General features: G+C 38.9%; 2 protein-coding genes across 2 annotated transcripts in view; one reads left to right on the top strand and one right to left on the bottom strand.

Moving 5' to 3' along the window:
- LOC310746597 (erythroblast NAD(P)(+)--arginine ADP-ribosyltransferase-like) overlaps nt 1-18692 on the top strand; it is a 420131-nt gene that overhangs the window by 94510 nt on the left and 306929 nt on the right. The window lies entirely within an intron of this gene.
- LOC310747387 (vomeronasal type-2 receptor 26-like) lies at nt 503-17162 on the bottom strand (the record flags this gene model as incomplete). The annotated part of the gene is made up of 10 exons (XM_083581750.1): nt 503-1404; nt 2073-2199; nt 3638-3865; nt 4227-5060; nt 6017-6308; nt 8340-8455; nt 12435-12662; nt 12838-13689; nt 14842-15019; nt 16942-17162. 10 exons carry the CDS (start codon nt 17160-17162, stop codon nt 503-505), a joined length of 3978 nt encoding a protein of 1325 aa, XP_083437876.1.

Below are 18692 nucleotides of genomic sequence, written 5' to 3'. Positions count from 1 at the left end.
TTGAGCTATATAAGGATGAGGAAAAACATCACAAGAAGAATCAGCTGTGGGTCCTGTTTCAATCTCTGGAATTGCATATGTAGATAATTTGTGCACAGAATCAAGATGGGGTCACTATAGGTAATCTGAGCTCAATGATTTGAGCAGGGATGTCTGCATAGGCAAGTATTCCTGCTCTAATATTTCTAAATTAAAAAGTTCTACATGCAGAATGAAAAGCAGTGGCAAGGGAAAGGGGACTGACACAGTGGTCCTGTGTCATTTTGAGAGGAACTGATTGATGCAAGCCTAACCTGGCTTGCATTTCTCACCTTCAGGATAGGGAAGCAGAAAATGACAGCAGAATCAAGAAGGGCAACCTATTAGTGTGGGCTGTGCCTGGTACAAGCCTACCAACAAGAACAGAGATTTTTGCCTCAGCAAGTACACATACTCAAATTCTCACAAGATCTGTAGCATCAGCATTTCCATATATGCACAATGAAGAGGTGGGCACATTCTTTCATTTTGCTTTTCTTATTAGCTGCTCCTTGTTGTTCAGCTCTGGCCTCAGCATAATGATGTAGCACTTAGGAACAAATAAACAAACCAGTAAGCCAGCACTGGAGCATAAGATAGAGAAGGTCTCCACAGCCACCATGTATTTTCCTTTGGTACTTAGGTAAGTCGGAACAAATGATAACCAAACACTGCAAAAGACCAACATGCTGAAAGTGATGAATTTTGCTTCATTGAATCTATCTGGCAACCTCCTGGCTAGGAAAGCCACAAAGAAGCTGACAATGGCCAGTGAGCTCATATAGCCCAAGACACAGTAAAACATGGTAACTGAACCCTCATTACATTCCCATACAATTTTGCCATTTATTGAGTGCATGTCCCTATCTGGGAATGGAGGGGAAGTACTTAACCAAAGAGTACAAATGCCTGCTTGAAAGGAGGAGCAAGAAAGGACAATAGAATTTGCCAGTCCTTTCCCCACCCATCTTCTCATCCTGGATCCTGGTTTCGTTGCCATGAATGCTAGAATCACTGTTATGGTTTTGGCCAAAATGCTGGAAAGGGCCACAGAGAAGATGATGCCAAAGGCTGATTGTCGGAGAAGGCAGATCACCTTTCCAGGTTGTCCAATGAAGAGGAAGGAGCAGAGGAAGCAAAGGAGGAGGGAAATGAGGAGGGTGTAGGTGAGGGTCCGGTTGTTGGCTTTGACTATGGGAGTGTCCTTGTGCTTCACAAAAGTTCCAAATACTAAAGTAGTGATTAAAGAGAAAGAAATGGCAAAGATCGCTAAAATGAACCCCAAAGTTTCTTTGTATGAGAGATAGCTTGGCACCCTGGGGAGGCACTGAGTTTGGTCCTTGTTTGCATACTTATCATCAGGACAATTCACACAAGCATCCATATCTGAAAAAGAGGAAGAACTATTTAAATATTTCAATATATTGACAAACATCCATCAAATGAAATCTGTAGTAGCAGCCAATGAAAGAGTCTCTTTTCTGCATTCTTGACGTTTTTTAACTTGAGCTGTTGGACTGCAGTGATTGAGTGATTTTCTGTAGACTAGGAAATCTCTCATTAAATAGTAGTTTGTGCTTTCTATGTAGATAGTAATTTTATTATATGAAATGTGGTGAATATTATTATATTGAAAGCTGTTTCCATTTGATTTTTGAAGAACTTTAGTTTGAATGTACATAAAGCAGCTCCAAGCATACTTGCATGACATGGATTATTTAGATAAATTACAGTCTTGGTTCAGGCCTGTCTTAAAACAGTTAGTTTTGTTAAATAAAATAAATAAAAATAACAGTGCCATCTTGCTAAAGCTGCAAAAGTCCATATCTCAATAGTTATTGGAATGTTGACCACTTGCAAGTCCCATTAGCCTTAAACACTCAAACAGAAAACTCTGGACTCTTCTTGCCACATTCACCTAGAGATACAGCTCTTGCCTAATGCAAAATTCTCTTTGCAAAATGGAAATCATTACACTAGCTTTAAACTTCAATGCATACAAACATTACATTTCATGTATATTAATCTTATGTCTTCAACATTATGTCTCCTACCCTTCTTGTCAGAGATCATCCCTTCTGGACACGGAGCACAATCATAGCAGCAAAATTTCTCTCCCTCCTTTTTTTTCCTGCTGAAGCCTGGATAGCAGTTGTCATTGCACATAGAAAGAGGCAGCACCTTCATGAAATCATAAAAGAGAGACTAGCCATGAGAAAATAAGAGCATGTTTTGACAAGAAAGATGCTGTGAAACTTCTGCTAAACCAATGTAGTGGGGGGCAAGACCAGATAGGCAGAACTTAGGCTAGATCTTAAATTCTTTCATTTTGGTCCTATGACCTGGCAATCAGCACAGAACACTATTTTAAAGTCTTCTTTCCCCTTTGCTGGGCTTAGAGCAGACCCTCCAAGTGTCCCTATTTTTCAGGGACACCCCTGATTTAGAGAAGCCATCCTGGTTTCTGATTTGATCCCAGAATGTCCTGCTTTTCATTAGGATGTCCCTATTTTCATTGGAGAAATGTTGGAGGGTATGACCCCCAAGCCGTCTAAAGGCAATCCTGTATAGGGAAGTTTTCTTAATGCTTCATGTTTTCTTATTATTTTATATATGTTGAAAGCTGCTCAGAGTGGCTGGGGCAACCCAGTAAGATGTGTGGGGTATAAACAGTAAAATTATGGAATGGGACGTCCCTATTTTCATTGGGTAAATGTTGGAGGGTATGCACAGAGCAGCAGCAGCAGCAGGCCTGCTTTAAATCAGGACTTGAATCTGGGATATTTAAAATACAGTTTAAAATACACCAGTGTGCTTTATGCCAGCTTCTTTTATATGCAATTGCTCCCTAAGTTGATATGCGACCTTCAGGAATCTTTAAAGCTTGCCAGAACGTTTTCTTTGTTTTACTTATATATTTCTGTATTTGCCAGTCCCCACCAGCACTCTTGGCTGCTCTATTTTAGGCCACCTATAGTTTCCACACTGTCTTTAAATGTAGTCCTCCTGCAAATAATCCATTGCAGTGATACAAGTAGGATGTTACCAGAACATGAATGTATTGCAAGGCTATCTCTGTCCAAACAGGGTTATAGTTAGTGTAATAAAAGATGGGCTGTGCCACTGTGCGCACCTATGCCTGAAGTGAAAAGGTGGGATCAAAGAACACCCCCAAATTATGAATGTGCTCTTCTAGGAGGCGTACAACCCTGTCCAAGAAAGTGTGAATCCCTCCTAACTGGGTAGACAAACTACATATAAATTGTATTCCATCTTCCCTGGTTGAAGTTCCATTTTATTAGTCCTCATTAATTTGATGGGTCTTCCATGAATAGCATAGAATACATGACAAAACTGAGCATAGAAAACATGCCTTGTAAGTGGAAATATTTAGCCCAGCCTATATATTGCTTTGTATTGAATTTGAATTGGTTTTACATACAAAACTGTTACTAATTGTTTGTACACATGAAAGTCTTTTTTTTATTTAGACAATTTTTTTACAGTCTTTTTAATGTATGAAACTGTATAAACACTTTTATTGCTGATGTTCATGTTATTCATGTTATTGCTTTGATTTAACAAATAATTAAGGGAAGGATCCGCAATGATATCTTACCTGATTAAATACTTGATGCCAGACAATTTGGCCATCATTAATGGTTAACTGTTTGCCTGGAGGAGCCTGAGGTTCCAACCTTCCAATTTTGACTCTAACCACCGAGCCATTGGGGAACATTACCCAGTTTGTAATATCAAATCCTGTAACCAATTCTCCATTTTTATTGAAGCTTACAGTATCCCCAGCACTGTTATTGAATGAAATACCTTTAAGAAACTGATGGAACTAGATAGGAAGAAAATGCAAACAGGCAGAAGACTCTGAATGAGATTCATGAAACCATGTCTTAACGAACCACTGGATTATTCTTTTTGAACAGTATATGTGGTAACTTCATATATCAAGATAAAATTACCTTGTATTTCTCCACAAGGCACATTGTGGGTCACCAATTATGTACAGCAGCAACAACAGTAATAATTATATTAAGACAACATTTTGTAATGTGGCTGGAACTACTTATCCAAATTGATTTCCAAACTCCCAGAATGTAGTTGAATTAGTTTAGGAAGCTGTAGAGTTCTACTTCTGCATCATAAGCTAGTCTCTTATTTTCTTTTTTAAAAATACATTGCATTATAATTACCTGCCATGGTTGCACATTCTGAAATGTCAGTTTCGGCCCTTCCAATCTTCTATGCTTGGATCTGAATTTATTTATGGCATGCAAAGTATGTGCCACAACATAGACAGCATTGTAGACATTGTAGCTATGGCCAGTCATCTTCATTTCAAACAAAACCCCTGAAATGCTGTCCAGCTTCTCCTCCCCAGTGCAGGTTTTGTTCTCCTTTAATGAGCAGCCAAATGCCTGTTCCCAGAAGTCCTGAATAAAGCCATCTCCTTTGGCCCAGGCAGGTCTTACCATCTGAATGAACCTTTGGAATCCTAATGGCTGATTTGAATGAACTGTCAATGATATGGAGCCATGGAATGTCTGTATATCCCAAATCTTTTGAAAAGAAATAGATGCAAAATCCCAGTGGGATGTAATAACCCACACTTTACCCAGAGATGGAAAAGACAAGAAAGGTGCTAGAAACAGCAATGTTCTCAACATTTGAAAGGATGGAGGTTCTCCATATACAAAAAACACATTGGCTTTTCTCTGAGCGACCATTTCATAGTTTTTCCACTGCTGTATGAGCAAATCTACTAGCTCATCCACATAATTCCATTTTGGTATTCTTACTATAAAGGCATCACAGATGCTATTCTGGGAAAGGATTGGCACCATAGTCTGTAAAAACCTATCCCCTTTGTCATCATCCACAGCAAAGAGTCCAATCCATGTCCATCTGAAATGCTGAAGTAACTGCACAACACCTATGTTTTGTTGGGCTTCATTTGGGACCATCTGGTACAAAAAAGAGAATAGCAGTTTTTCATCCTGGACTGGCAAGAATGATCCATAAGTGAGCTAAAATAAAACATTCCAAGTTATAAGAGTGCTTTATCATTCATTCATAGAATTTCACTAGCTCCTACATCTCATTAAAATCCCTGTATTATGCAGAGTTTTCCACAATTAAACCATACCCAGGAGTTGCCTGAATAATCTCTGCAACAGTCCTCTAGCAAGATGGAGCCCACCTACCTCTTGTCAATTGGTTGACTGTCCTTACTAGATATTTTTCCTCATGTTGAATCAAAATCTATATTTATCATCTGCATTTGTAGAAAAAAAGTTTTTACCTCTTCTATGGTTTGGCAATTCAAGTATCTGAAGCTTGTTATATTGGCTCCCCTTAACTCTCTTCTCTTCTCTTCTTTGCCAAATATACCCAATTCCTTCAACATTTTTCACAGAATGTTGTTCCATTTCCCTGATCATTTTCACAGTCCACTACTGAATCTGTTCCAATTTGTCTACATATCCCTCTTACAGTGTTGTACCAAGAATTGGAAATGTTCTGACTAGTAGAAATAAAGTAAAACCAACACTGCGTGTGATTTGGAAATTATAATTCTACTCAAGTCTACTAAATTTTAATCTAGTAAGATGATTTTGAATTTCATTCCTGCCTCCTGAGGTATCAGCTACCCTTCCCAGTGTTCCGTCATCTAAAAATTTGATGTGTTCCCTTTCCCCTGCCATCTACATCACTGAGATTTTTAAGCTTATCAAGCCCACAACAGATCCCTGTGTCACTCTCCTTGAAACTTGTTTAATGTGGAACTCTTGGTAAGTACTTTTAGAGTACTGTTTTCCACTGAGATGTCAATTTATCAGATTATATTATATTTAAGCTCTGATTTAATCAGTTTGCTAACCCAAATGCAACAAGGGGTGTGGTAATAAAATATAATAATAAAATAAAATAAAATGGTATGCCAACGTTGTGAAATCTTCATATCCCTATGCACATAGCCTACCTGTGGAATCTTCAGGCTTCCTGAAACAATGGCTATATTGGCAGAGATTTCAGAAATACATCCTCCAATGAGAGCTTTCAGATTATTCTGTTTATGACACTTGAAGTTGGGGGCAAAACTATGTTGTGAAGAAAGTAGGCTCAGAGTGGCCTTATAAGTCATTCTTGCAGTGTAGTAGCTATTGAGGATGTGGAATCCCAGAGAGACATTTGATAAAATTGTAGGAGTTTCATTGATCTCTTTGACAGCAAATGCTAAGGCCAGGATGTGCTGGTAGTTTTTAGGCACTGAGCTGCAGAAAGAGTTACAGCAGTTTCATCATGCAAAAACAAACACATTTGTGGTCTTCTTCTTTATCACTCATCTATGTTCTTTCAAGACCATAACAGAGTGAAATTGTTGCAGGATCTACCTGGAGGGGCACATCATAACCATCTTGCTTCAATTGTTATTGCAGACACAAATACAACTAAACTTTACTCAGAGTATACCCATTGAAATTATTGGTCCTAAGTTAGTCGTGTCCATTGATTTAAATGGCTCCTTTCTGAGGATGACTAACATTACATACAACACTTGGTTAGCATGAGAAACGGAGACTTAATATATTGAGGATTGTTTGTTGCTCCAAAGGAAATGTCTTAATCTGAAAAAGTTCTCAGTGGGCTCCCTTCAGTATGTCCTAAATCTCTTCACAAACATTCTACTCTACATTTGGATATATAGCTCCCTTCTCAGGAGGCTCCACTTCTGCCTTTTCCTGGTTAGGATTCAGCAGTGTAGGAGTCAAGCAGAAAACCAATCAGACCCCAAGGGCATCATCCAGCAGGTAGTTTTTCTACGCAAACTCTATTCCAATACACCTGTAAGGTGGGATTTACTAGTGGTTTCTATGCAACAAAATAAGGATTAAAATAAAGATTAATCAAATATTGCTGGGATGCCATATTTTTCTCACCTCTCCCTAAAATAAAGAATTATGTAAGCCCCGTGTTGCATAGTTGTGTGTTGTCAGTTACTTTAGCCTGAAAATATGAAAGAGGGAGAGAGAGAGAAATAATGCCTCACATGGGTTCATTAATCAAGACCTGTCCAGGTTGTTCAGTGAAAGAGAGATTATTATAGAGATAAAGGACTTGAGAAACAATTCCACCGATAAGAAGGTCTCCTGGTTGATAAAAATTATGAGGTATAGGTTGAGGATCATCAAATATGCTGCAGTTAATATGTGTCTTGCACACAGTATGACACAGCAGCACCAGCAGTATCACCAACAACAGCATGGTCCGATTGACAAATTTCCTCCTCCATATATAAATCCCCATGTTTCACCTCAGCATTAGATGTGGCTATTATCTGTTTTGCTGACGGTAAATTATATCATTATACTTATTTACAGCTTGACAACTTGGGGAAGCTGTGTACCTGTGCCCTGATATTATATTTCATATTGCTCCTTGTCCATCAGCACCCCTGAACAACATATTCTTTTTATATTCTCAATTTATCCTCTAGAATTAAGTGAGAACTAGACATTTCCCCTTCATTTTAGAATCCTCATATATGCCTTTTCAGGAACAAGTACAAATAAATTTAATGTGGTGCGCGAAGAAAAGAAAAGAAACATCAACAACTCTTGGTTAAGTAAATTGGCATAATTTTGTACTGGAAAAAAAAGCAGTTATGATGAAAAACAATACAGCAATGACCTCTATGGAGAGTGGTACAAAATATTTCTCCAAATGAATGAAATATAAATTATGGTAAGGAAACATGCAGGGTGTTAATTAAAACTTTGTTAATGAGATCCAATTGTTACAGGGGAAAAATGGGCAGTTGAAGATTAATTGGTGAAGGAGAAATGATGAGGAACAGAGATATTCATAATATTTGGGCTAAAAATCAGTGAAGAATCATCTGGTGGAAGCATGTCCTTTGGAGGGGATGACCGTTCAAAAGAGTGCTAGAACCCTGCATATGCTTAGGTCCAGTTCTGAACAACCTGAGTGTTTTGTAGCTTCTTAAAGAGGCTGATTGTTGATCTTGCTAACAGGATCTGAATGCCCATTGTGTCCAAATATGGAAACTTGTGATTCTGATAATGATAGGGATGATTATCATTTCCCCAGTGCGCTGTTTGCCTTTGAAACTGCATAATGTGTGGCAAAACTGCTAGCTTCTCCACTCCCCCATACCTCACCAGGATCTTAAAACTATTAACATCTTAAATCTATTTTTTTGGGAGGGATAATTAGAAGTCCAGTTTGCTCCTATGTCCAGTATGCTTCTACCGAGACTTAAAGGTCAGCCACAAAACTCATACTTGACATAACTGGAAGGGCTGGGTTTAAATGCAGAGTCAAATGCCTGGAGGTATTTGAGGTTCATCTTCATGCTGATGAGTACACCTCCTTGAATCACTTCCAATTCTTGTTTGTCCTGTTTATATTTAACATTATTCTTACAGATTATTTAAGCAGTAAAAACCATATGCATGACATAAGAAATAAGCTTATATAGCTCAGTATTGAGACTGACAGCAGGCCTACTAAATTTTCAGGTCAAGGCCCTTCTGCTTAATCCTTCTGACAGGAGCTGGAAGGGCCTCAATGGGCAGGCAAAGGGCCCTGTCAGTGGTGGGGGCTACAATCTACAATCTACAATCCCTTTTCTGCAGTCTTTGGGAGTGCAGGGAAAGGAGGAGACAGGAGGAAAAAACCAGAGGAGATTGAAATGAGTTAAAAATGCAACAATATATAGTTTGTTAATGAGTTTAGCCCATCTGCCCTTTGGAGTGTGTCCCAAGCAACTTGATTCTAAATCTCCATTTTGTCCAGTATTGAACTGTGAGAACTCTGGACTCTAGTGGAGGAAAGTTGTATTATCTACCAACTGACCTCATTTTACACGGATCCATCAGAGTGATTCTTGCTCCATATATATAAAAAATGTGAGAACTCAAGAACTTATTTAGAAACCCTTTACTATGTACCGAAGCATTGCCTACTCCTACCAGTAGATACATTTGCATTCATTAGTTTACATTAAGACTAAGAAATAAAAGTATACTGGGTACAGTGGGGCCAGCTTGTGAGGGTGATTGGGGGGGGGCAACATTGTGTGCACAACATCAAGACATCGGCAGGAGGAAAGAGAGAAGGAACTGGCCACTGGAGCTGCACTATGCACTTTGCCTCTATGCTTTTTGGACATGGGGTGCTGGCCATGGGGTCAGCCTCAGGGACATGTAGGTATCCACTTTCATTTTGAAAGTAACTCATCCAGCTAATTGACTTCAATTAATAGTAGAGTACATGTATAGTAAATGACTTTACTATAACTGTGACTTTTTTGTTTGTAACTGATGTTTGTGAAACCAAAGATTTACATCTTTAGGATAAACTTGAAATGTTAATGGTTTTATGACAAGATGCATGGTTGGTTTGAAATCAGAAAGCTTGTGGAACAGAATGCAGGTCTGGCCTCTGTCACTGCCCTCAGGATTTGAGATATCTTTCATTTCCAATTGATTCCTAACATGAATTGAGCTACACAGTCATACGTCGGCTCCTGAACGCCTTGGGAGTCGAATGTTCCAGCTCCCAAAAGACTGAAAACTGGAATTGAGTGTTCCAGTTTTTAAACATTCTTTTGGAAGGAAACATCCAACAGGGCTTCCGTGGCTTCCGATTGGCTGCAGGAGCTTCCTACAGCCAATCAGAAGCTGCACTTTAGTTTTCTATTGTTTCGGAAGTCGGATGGACTTCTGGAATGGATTCTGTTCGACTTCCAAGTACGACAGTATAAGGATGAGGAAAAACATTAATAAATGAATCAGCTATAGGTCTCATTTAAATCTCTCTGGAACCAGCCAAAATAGGAGCAGGAAGGGTGCTATTTGTGACACATTGACTGTTGTGCCTGCTTCAAGGCTACATGGGGGGGAATGACTAATTACGTTTGCCAAAGCATGCACAAAGAAAAGATGGACACACACATATTTTATTTAGTTTTCCTTATTAGTTGTTCCCTGCTGTTTAGTTCAGGCCTCAGCACAATGATATAGCATTTAGGGAAAAAGATGCAACCCAGTAGTCCAGCACTAGAGGACAGGATGGAGAAAACCTCCACAGCTACCATGTATTTTCCTTTGGTGCTCATGTAACTTGGTACAAAGGACAGCCAAACACTGCAAAACACCAGCATGCTGAAAGTGATGAACTTGGCTTCATTGAAACTGTCAGGTAACTTCCTGGCTAGAAAAGCCACAATGAAACTGAGAGTGGCTAAGGAACCCATGTAGCCCAGGACACAGTAAAACATGGTGGCTGAATTCTCGTTACATTGAAGTATGATTTTCCCATCCAATGAGTGCATGTCTGTATCTGGAAAGGGTGGGAAAGTACTTAACCACAGAATACAAACACCAGCTTGGATTAAGGTACAGGAAACTACAATGTAACTTGCTGGTTTTTTGCCAACCCATTTTCTCATCTTGGCACCTGGTTTGGTTGCCATAAATACCAGAACCACAGTGATGGTCTTTGCCAATACAGAGGAAAGGGCCAAAGAGAAGATGGTGCTGAAACCTGTCTGCCGCAGAAGGCAGGTTGCCTTTCCAGGAAGTCCAATGAAGAGCAAGGATGAAAGGAAGCAAAGGAGGAGGGAGATGAGGAGGATGTAGGTGAGGGTCCGGTTGTTTGCTTTCACTATGGGGGTGTCCTTGTGCTTCAAAAAAATTCCAAGGACTAAAGTTGTGGCAAAAAAGAAAGAAATAGCCAGGATAACTAAGATGATCCCTAAATACTCTTTGTAAGAAAGGTAGCTTATAGCTCTTGGAATACACCGGGTTTGGTCCCTGTTGGGATACTGGTCTTCTGGACATTTGTCACAGGCATCCATGTCTTAAGAAAAAGAAGAAGAGAAGTTTAAACATTTCCAAATGTAGAACAACAATCTAAAGAAATCAGTTCTAAAAGCTCATGAAACTGCATCCTTTGGAACTCTTCTAGGTTTTTTTTATCTGTTTGTCAAAAGTTACCTAGCCTGCGTTTCAAATGGATTAAAAAATTATCTATGGATGTTCTTCAAAAAATATTTATTTGTTTGTAATATGAACCACCATTATATCCTTGATATATATATATATATATATATATATATATATATATATATATATATAATCATTCTCAGAATAAACAAACAAACAAACAAACAAACAGTATGGAACAATATGGTAATTGTGTGCTATTAGTTGTGGATGTTCTTCGAGAAATATTTATAAGTTTGGAATCTGAACCACCACTATATCCTTGAAAAGGATGCACATTCTCAGAATAAGCAAACAAAAAGTATCAAACAATATGGTAATTGTTTGATATCTCTGTACATTATGTCTCCTACCCTTTTGGCAAGAGACCATCCCTTTTGGACACAGAGCACAATCATAGCAGCAAAATTTTTCTCCCTCTTTCTTTTTTCTGCTGTAGCCAGGATAACAGTTGTCATTGCACACAGAAACTGGCAGCACCTGCACAGAAACATGAAGCACGAAGAGAAATAATTTAAGGCTTTATATGTCAACACCAGCACTTTGGGCTGGGCCTAGGAAGTAACTCCCAACAAGTGCAGTCAAGCCAGGATTGATGTTATATGCTCATGTTCGTTTGAGTAACCCGGTCACTGAATTCTGAAGTAGCTTAAATTTCTGAATCATCTTCAGAGGCAGCCCCATGTTACAGTAATCTAACCTAGAGGTTACCAGAGAATACATGGCAGAAGATAGCATAGTTTTATAATACTGCCCCTCTACTGAAGGCGTTGGTATTGGTTTGTGCTTCAAAGGGAAAACCATAAATGGTGGTGGTGTGTGAGCCTAGGTTTGAGCTGATTTACCAATGAAATAAAAGAAAGAAAGCTAAATCTTCACAGAGTGGTTCTCTCCATCAAACATGATTCATCAGTTTAACCAGTATGATTACAAAGAGTTATTCCCAAATAATGAGGATGACAATTTAAAATACACCACTTCCCTTATTTCCAGAACCTAGAAATAGCTAGCAAAATGGCAAAAGCTATTGCAGAGAAGACATAATTTAGGAAGAGATTCTGTGACTTAGATTCTGTGACATCAGAAATATAAGAATATGCAGATTAAGTTCAATTAGGTATCAGTATTTGTTCTTGATATCTTTAGAAAGGGAAAGTGTATGTGTGTGTTTCTGTTTGTGTGTTTTTAAAGCAAAAAAGATTGTAGCAAACCAAACTGCAGCCTTTTTAAAAAGAGAAGGAACTCTGATTTTCTTGTTAAAAAGTGAAAATCTTTCAATAGCTGAATAGAAGGCAGGAGTGTGAACTGGCAAAAAGAAACACTTCCTCTTATATAATATATACTAAAGCAGATACAGGTATGTCTCACCTGGTTAAAGCTTTGATGCCACACAATTTGGTCATTATTAATGGTCAACTCTTTGCCTGGAAGAGCCTGAGGATCCAATCTTCCAACTTTCACTCTAATCACCGAGCCATTGGGGAACATCATCCAGTTTGTAACATCAAAACCTGAAACTAATTCTCCATCGTCATCAAAATGTATTGTTTCTCCATCACTATTATTGAATATGATGCCCCTTAGAAAGTGATGGACCTACATTGAAAGGGAATATATAAAAAAAGGATACCTAGGACATTCATTATCCAAATGGATTCATATAAAACAACAGCAAGAACAGTGACAAGTAACCCAATCAATGTTGATGGGATTGCTCTATGAACATATACAGTTCCTTTCACCGCTTGATCATATATTGAGTTTTAATTACCTGCCATGGTTGCACATTCTGAAAAAAGAATCTCTCATCTTGCAACAAACTTCTCTGCTTCAATCTCAACCTGTATAGGTGATGCAAAGCATGTGCCACAGCATAGACAGCATTGTAGACACTGTAACTATGGCCAGTCATCTTCATTTCAAACAAAATACCAGGAATGCTCTCCAGCTTCTCCTCCCCAGTACATGTTTCCTTATAGGCTTCCTCCTGCTTCTTTAATGAACAGCTGAATGCCTGTTCCCAGAAGTCCTGGATAAATCCATCTCCTTTCACCCCAAAAGGTGTTATCCCCTCAATAAACTTTTGGAAACCTGGTGGCTGATTTGAGTGAGCAGTGAAAGATATGGAGCCATGGAAGGTTTGCATATCCCAAGTCCTTTGAAAGGACACCGAGGTGAAATCCCAGTGAGATGTAACAATCCACACTTTACCAAGAGGAGGCCATGACAGACACGATATTAGAAATAGAAATATCCTCACAATCTGAAAAGATGGAGGTTCTCCATATACAAAGAATACATTGGCTTTTGTCTGAATAGCAACTTCATAGGTTTTCAAGCGTTGTAAAAGTACGTCAATCATATTCTCCACATAGCTCCATTTTGGTAGTCTTATTATAAAAGCATAACATATGTCATTCTGGGAAAGCAATGGCACCATTGCTTGTAAAAACCTGTCCCCTTTGTCATCATCTACAGCAGCAACTCCGACCCATTTCCACCCAAAATGCTGAAGTAACTGCACAACTCCCGTTTGCTGGTGGGATTCAGTTGGGACCATTTGATATAAAAATGGGAATAGCATTTTGGAACTTTGTAGTGGCAAAAATGATCCATAAGTGATCTGAAATAGAATGTGTAAAAATCTGTTGGTTGAATTTTCTATCTTAGAATCATCTTAAAGCATGACAACAATGCTAAATCTGAAAAAAGAAAAAAGAGACTTTGAGCTCTTTTTAACAGAATTTGCCAAAATCTACATTTGTGACATGGAGTGCCAATTGTCCAGATTTTCCCAGACACTTCAGTGATTGCTGTATGGCAGCCCTGTCCTATATTGTCTAGAATATTATGACACTCTGGTATGAGGTGAATAGTAAGGCCTTACTACATGCTTACTTATCTCTGACACCACACTGGTTTGTGGACACAGGGAAAAAGCATCCAGCACATCAGAAAATAGGAAGGAAGGGTGTTGGTAGACCAGTCCTGCAAGCCAGTTGAGATCACAGCAGCCATGAAGGGCATGGTGTAGGTGTGGCTTACTAGGCACCAGCTCAAACACAGTTACAGAGGAATGACAAGACATCAATATCAACATGATGCATGAGAGTGGATTGGTGGGCATCTACTGTAACATCCATGAATTCCATCTCAGTCTAAACAAGAGGACTGCTGCTTTCCCCTCCATCTCCACGAGTGGTGGACCTTGGGACCTCACATTTCAGCAGTGCCCTGTGTGATGCCAAAATTTGGCATCCCCGCTCTCACCTTCCATTCTATATTATAGTTGTGGTGCCTCCTGAAGCACCCCCTAAATCTCCCTCTGATCTCCACCATCCATGATCTTGAGAGCTGCAGAAGTGTTTCTGAGCATTTCCACCACAGTGTGAAGGGCAATATGCTGTGGTAGAAGAAGCAGGCGGAGTTAGGGCTCTTACAGCTCTGGCTGGTGTGTGATATGGGCACATTGTGGAATGCCACCTACCTTATGCTTGAGTGTATGGTGGAGCAAAAGTTATCCACGAACTCTCTATTTATGGAGAAGTTATGGTGTAGGTCCCACTAGGAGGCAGAAGTGGGGTGTCATTTCCTAGCTAGTGATGGTTCTCATCCTCTTCCTGGAGGCAACTGAGTCACTGAGCAGCAACAAGGATCTCCTCAGCCAGGTGATCTTCATGGTCAGACATCTCAAGAACTTTGTCAAATGTTATCCTAAAATCAAGATGCTATGTCACAATGGTGAAACCTCCATACCTTCATGCACATAGCTTACTTGCGGAGTCTTGTGAATTTCTGAAATGAAGGCCATATTGGCAGAGATCTCAGAGAAACATCCTCCAATGATGGCTATCAGATTGTTCTGGTCGTGACACCTGAAGTTGGGGGCAAACTTCTGTTGGGTGGAAAGCAGGCTCAGAGTGGCCTTATAAGTCATTCTTGCAGTCAAGTAGCTATTGAGGATGTGGAAACCCAAAGAGATATTTGACAAGATGTTGGGATTCTCATTGATCTCTTTGACAGCAAATGTTAAGGCCAGGATGTGCTGGTAGTTCTTAGGCACTGAACTGTAATAAGAGTGACAGCTGTTTAATAAAATGAACCTGACAATAAAAAAGGCATTTGTACTCTTCATCATCAAACATTTGATTGCTTTCTTGAAGAACTAAATGGTCTTAATATTTTGGGATTATTCTAGAGCCGAATAGATGGATCCCTTAACTTACTTTTATGAATTATTTTTATGTAACAAAATTTATACAGCACTTGATGGGGGGGGGACCCCAAACTTACAAATCTTTTACTAAAAAGATAAAATATTAAAACTGTCAATAAGTAGAATATATATATCAAGAACAACAATCAGCCCAACATATGTGTGTTTGTGTGTTTTAGGATTGCCTCTTATGTTAGTTATACTCAAAGAAAAGACCCATTGTAATTAAGGGCCATGGCCAAATTGGGCATATTAATTTCTGTAAGTCTACTCTAACTGTGGATACAACTGATGATGTCTGTATATTTGAGGTATGCATCAAATTTTGATGAGATGTAATCTAGGCCAAATCTTCCTTGTTTGGAGAGTTTTAGGAGATATCCAATGTGAGTCAGGCTCCCTGTGAATCATATACAGGTCCACCCAAATGTTCATGTTCAATTTGAAGGTCAAGGGAGAGACAAAAAAAAAGAAAAACAAATATTTATTTCCATGCATCCCTTATAATGTAAACCCAATTGTAGGGGGGTGGGAGAATGAGATAATTGAGGTGTATTGTTATAACTTACAGCTCTAGTATCAGGCCAGGCAATAATTTCATCAGGGCTCTTCTTTTTGCATCCAACCACAATGGTTTGGGAAGGACTTAGAAGAAACCTAGCAGAAGCTGGTTATTTGTTTTCATTGCATTTTTTTGACTGTGTGATGGTTGCAGCACAGAGAAAAGGGTTTGGGAAGGCTACTTGAATGTGAGGAGTTTCATCGCTATACAAGGCACTAGTCTTATCATGTGTTTGTGTGTCACAGCCAAAAAACTACAGCCGCAGAAAACAGTCAATCAAAGTGGGAAATCCTTTTTTTTTAAAGTGCCAGATCCTTAAAGGCTGTTATTCTACTGTACACTTTTTGCACAACGTCTACAGTGTAAATTTTAATATATTTTCTCAATACATAATTCATCCACCCAAACTCGAATGAAACACTTGCAGTTGCTGTCAATTACTTTGGGGAGGTAAAAACAAAACAAAAAACACCTAGTAAAACAATTTTTTATTTGTAGTACCTGTAGAATCCCTACAGTTATTCTTATAGAGATTGTTCAGGTTTCCACCCTTAGAAGAAGCTACTGTCCCTGCAAATTTAATTCAGTTCTCTTCAACGAAAGAATATTGCAGTCTCTACAATGCCACTCAGTCCAGGGTTAGTGGAAACAAGAGAAAACTCTTGGATATTTCGATCTGACACCTTAACAGCACATTGCCTCTACTTGATATCTGCTTGCTGACAACAGTCTTTGATTTACTTTGGAGCAGCTGAAATATTTTGCTAAAAGATACTAAAATCTCAATTTTATTAGTCTTTGTGTGTGTGTGTGTGTGTGTGTGTGTGTGTGTTTCTTTTTATTCTCTCCAAGTAACATTGCTATAATTTAATACATTTCATATAATGTATTTGTGGTCATTTTGTAAACTGTACAGTGATTGTTCTGATATTAAGCCATTTTCATATTTGATCAAATTAATAAATAAAACCTGAGAATAATCCACCATGGTCCTATTCAGTAGAAGGCCAATAACAACACACAAGATCCATTCATTCAGTTAGTGGTTTGTGAGAATGTTTTATAGAAAGAGAAAGAGAACAAAATCAATGCCTTACGTGGGTTCATCAATCAACATCTGTGTAGGTTGTTCTGTGAAATCAAAGGTATCATAGTTGAAGAAGACCTGGGAAACAATCTCTCCGATAATGAAGTCACCTGGCTGGTAAAATTCATGAGGAATATGGAGGGGATCATCATTTATACTGCAGTTAATGGAACGTGTCTTGCACACAGTGTGGCACAGCAGTAGAAGCAGCAGCACCACCACCACCAGCATGACCCTGCTGAAGAAAACTCACCTCCACATGTAGATTTCCATGTTTCTGTCTACAGCACTATATATAGAGTATATAATCATACATGAGAAATAGATCCAGTGCTCAACAATGCAAAAGTTTTTTCTCTTCTTTCAGTTTATCTTGCTGATGACATCCGTATATCCATTTTGTAAGAGGATGGAAGCTAGTAATTTTGACAATGATAGGTGTGATGATAATTTCCCCTGTGTGCTGATGCTCCTTGAAGTTGCATCATGTACACAAAAAGTACTAGGACATCCCTCCCTCCCAGACTCTAGCACTATTATTCTCTTTTATGAGGAATAATAATCAGTAAGTTACTCTTAGCCAGGAAGTTGTAGACTTCTTTCATCCTGTACAAATGTTAAGGTCACACAAACAGATCACTCCCATTTGGCATAATTTGCCTTAAAGGTTGTGAAATTTGAGGCTTGGTGATCATATCCTTTAACAGATCACTTCCAATTCTTGCTTGTCCTGACAGCAAAATATTCCAACCTTTTCCTTATGCAATTCCCCTGTCTGGAACTTGGCTATATCATCCCCTGGCTGTAGTTTGCCTTGTGTTCATCAGCTGTGATGCTAAGCTCAAGTATTGCAACTTGAATAATAGCCATAAAGGGCTGTTACATGAAAGATGGCACAAGCTTGTTTTCTTCAGGGTAGGACCTGAACCAATAGCTTCAACTTATAAGAAAGGAGATTCTGAAAAACACCTGGAATAACTTTCTCTTAATAATAGCTGTTTGACAGTGGAACAGATTCCCAAGAGAGGTGGTGGACTCTCCTCCCTTGAAGGTTTTTAAGTAAAGACTGGATGATCATCTGTCATGTATGATTTAGTTGAAGTATGATTTAGCGGAGATTCCTGCATTGCAGGGGGTTAGACTATATGACCCTTCCAGCTCTACAATTCTATAATTTTATGATTCACCTAAATATAGGAAGTAGGTGTCACTGTTTTGGAGTGGAGGTTAATTATTGTGCTGAACCTACCACATTCCCTTTTCAATAAAGGAGTAGGAAAGACCAATTTCCTTCACCCATTTCCTCATTCTGAGCCTTCAGTTTATAATCCTGTCCACCATCTCACAGTTCACTCATCATCACTCAAACATTGTTGTCCTAACTCTGAGCGGGAGCTGGATTTCTTACATGATACTTTTGAATACAGCATAGGTCAAAATCTCTATTCAGTCCCCAATTCCAAAGGAAAAGGCTCACATTTGAAGCTAAGGCAGGATACTTGGTTGTAACAAAAACTCTTCAAAGATAGAATAGGCTTGGTTGGCCTGCATTCCTTCTTCTGCAACTGTTCTAGGAGTGAAGGATATATAAAGTATAATGATGTTTCTGTCAGGTTCATGAAAAGAACCAAACCAAAAACAAACAAACAAAATATGTGGGTGGAGAGAGATATCAGAAGAACTGTCCTGGCAGTGACTTCCTATTTACTAGCAACAGTAGAGCTTTCCTATATTACAAAGAGCTGATAGATGCAACCCTGT

Source organism: Podarcis filfolensis (assembly GCF_964270895.1).
Source record: "Podarcis filfolensis genome assembly, chromosome: 13".
Classification (NCBI taxonomy): domain Eukaryota; kingdom Metazoa; phylum Chordata; class Lepidosauria; order Squamata; family Lacertidae; genus Podarcis; species Podarcis filfolensis.
Note: the sequence above shows the minus strand (reverse complement) of the source record. Positions and strands in the feature narration are given on the sequence as shown.